This window comes from Galeopterus variegatus, unplaced genomic scaffold (assembly GCF_000696425.1).
Source record: "Galeopterus variegatus unplaced genomic scaffold, G_variegatus-3.0.2 Scaffold1535, whole genome shotgun sequence".
NCBI classification, from domain to species: domain Eukaryota; kingdom Metazoa; phylum Chordata; class Mammalia; order Dermoptera; family Cynocephalidae; genus Galeopterus; species Galeopterus variegatus.
Window position 1 is genome coordinate 20,219 of NW_007727646.1, and position 2,803 is coordinate 23,021.

General features: G+C 64.4%; 1 protein-coding gene across 1 annotated transcript; it reads right to left on the minus strand.

Moving 5' to 3' along the window:
• Window positions 1–1,370: 1,370 nt before the first annotated feature.
• TMEM121 (transmembrane protein 121) lies at window positions 1,371–2,794 on the minus strand. Its single transcript, XM_008577549.1, has one exon. It carries the CDS (start codon window positions 2,725–2,727, stop codon window positions 1,771–1,773), a length of 957 nt encoding a protein of 318 aa, XP_008575771.1. The 5' UTR covers window positions 2,728–2,794; the 3' UTR covers window positions 1,371–1,770.
• Window positions 2,795–2,803: the final 9 nt, after the last annotated feature.

The following is a 2,803-nucleotide window of genomic DNA, read 5'->3' on the forward strand; positions in this document are numbered from 1 at the left end:
ACCACTCCCCTACCCCACAGACCCTCCATTTCCCAACACAGCCAATTCATAATGCATGCACAGCCCAGGGAAGGGCCGGTTAGCTCTACTCCCCATGCCAGTTCCCCACAGCCCATGTGGGGTGCTCACAGAGGTGCTACTGAGGGCATCATCAGAGGTGGGGCTGAGGCGCAGGTTTGGAAGGCAGGGGATGCTGGCCACACCTGACAGGGACAGGATTATAGCCACAAGGTAGTCCCTGTGAACCTGAGAACAGCGGTCCACAAGATCTGTTGCATGGAAGGCAGGCAACTCCCAAAGACCAGATCCCAGGAAGCAGCCAGCTGGGTGGCCAGTGGGCCCAGAGCTGGGTGTGGGGGTGGAGGTGCTACCTGCTTGTGGGGCTCTGTCACCTGCCAGCCATGCCCTGAACTGCTGGTGTCAGGAGGGGGGTTCAGGTTGAACTCACAGTGCCCAGCCAGCTCTATGCCCTTCTGGAAGTAGTTATAGGTACAGCCAGCAAAACCTTGCCGCCTTTGGGCCATAGGGATGGTGGTCCTTGCTTCAGGGGAGCTGAAGACCAATGCCGTGAGCATGTGCATCCCATGCCTGGGGCTCCACAATGCTACATGTGCCACCTGAGGAGATCACCATCACCCAACCATAGGGTAATGTATCCTCAAACAGCCATTTCAACAGCCTCATAAAGGGCCCCTCCGCACATGCTACAGAGACCCTCCTGGGCCTGGTGAATCCACAGGGTCACATCACAGACACAGGGGCTCAGATGGAGATCAGGTGAGAGGACGCCTGCAGATGGGCTTCAGTGCAGTGTGCTGCCTGGGCCAGGGCACTACCTGCCCCACAGGTGTCTGGGGCAGGGCCAGGCTGGGGTGACGTAAGGGCCGGGTTCCATGCTCCTAGCCTTGGGCTACATCAGCTTGGGAGAAAAGCTGGCACCTGATCCTATCTGACTTTGGCTGTCCTGGACTGGAGGAGCCTACAGGCAGAGGGGCTCCCATGGAGGGGACAACCAGGGGTGTGGGGGCATTTCCAGGCCTGGGAGAGATGGGGTGTGTATGTGTGTGCGTGCGTGCGTGCATGCGTGTGTGTGTGGGATGGGGATCGAGGTATCCCAGGAAGAGCAGAGTTGGGGTTATGGTACCTCTAGAGGTGGGAACATAGACACCAGAGCAGAGGGGTTGTCTCTGGAACACGTGCATGGGTGGTCCTCCTGAGAGCCCCTGGGGAAGAGCCCCGGGAAGTGAACAGGCCCACCTCACCAGCACCCCTTACTCAGACGATACCCACTCAGTTTCCCTTTCCACACCCCTCCACGCCACCCCCCGCCCAGCTGTTAAAGACAGGGAGGCAGGAAACAGGCAGAGCAGTGCGGCTTTGGATACAAAACTGTAAACAAGTCTTTAAAATGACAGAGGCCTCCTTGGCCCCAAACTCTGAGGCAGAGTCCCCAAGAAGAGAGCAGATTTCCACTCACACTGGCCTCCCTTCCCACCCGGGCGCCCAGCAGACAAGGGCCAGGCCACCTCCAATCGGGCCCAGGCCTCACGCACTGGGGAGGGCTGGTGGAGCGGAAGCGGAGGGTCCATGGTCCGAGGGATTCCTGAGATGAAGAAGCGGCTGCGGGCCCCCCCAGGCACTGGCACTCACCGCACCTGCCCCCGAGGGGAGGGGAGCCCGCCCCCATCCCCATCCCATGCAAACCGTGTGCCCGGCAGGCCCCCCCATCTCTGCGCCCCGGGGGCATCCCCAGGGGCCGTGCGGGCCCTGTCACGTGTCCAGGACGTCGCGCGTGGGCGAGGGGCCACGGGGGCGCCCCGGAGGGCCGTGCAGCGGGGGTGGCTGGGACACAGAGTTGCGCTGCGGTCCTGGCGGCTGCAGCTCCAGCGCGAGCGTGGGCGGCGGGAAGTCGCGCACCTGGCGGCGGTACTCGAGGAAGGTGCAGGCCTTGGTGGCGAGCGCCACCACGTTCTTGCCGACGAAAATGGCCGAGACGCGGCTGTCGCGAAAGAGCGCCATGTTGGCGGCGCGCGCCAGCACGGCCACCACGTTGACCGTGGCGAGGCTGAGCACCGGGTAGAGCATCATCTTCTGCGGCGCGATGTGCTCGCCCTGCATGCTGACCTCGCTGAGCGCCACGCACGGCAGCACCAGCAGCAGCATGTAGCAGTAGAAGAAGGTGAGGCCCTCGGCCCACAGCGGCAGCCCGGTGCGCGGCGGCTCCCACAGGTTGGCCTGCATGTCCAGCAGGTCCAGCAGGTCGAGCGCCACCCAGAAAAGGCGGCCGCGCAGGTCCTCGCGCTTGCGGAAGGTGCGCACGTACTCCATGCGGTCGAGGGCCACCAGCAGCAGGAAGAGGCCGGGCACGCACACCGACAGCAGCAGCGTCAGCGCCTTGCGCGCCACCGGGTCGGCCGCGCCGCGCCGCGCCGCCTTGTAGTTCTGGAAGATGAAGTAGAGCTTGATCTCCAGCACGAAGACGTAGAGGAACCAGAGGATCATGGCGTAGCCGCGCTTGGCCGTGCGCACCTCGGCGCCCACCCACACGGCCACGTAGCGCAGCACCAGCAGGAAGCACACGTCGCCCACCAGCACGATGATGCACACGCCGATCTTGCGCGGACCCTGGTTCTGCTCCACCAGGTAGGCGTCCATGACGGCCATGCTGCCCATGATCACCAGCGTGGTCAGGCACACGTGGCGCCGGTCCGGGGGTGGCAGCACCATGGTCGGCCGCCGGGGCCCGGCCTGGGGGCGCGCGCGGGGCCCCACTCGAGGAGGGACGAGGCCCTGGAGCGGCCTG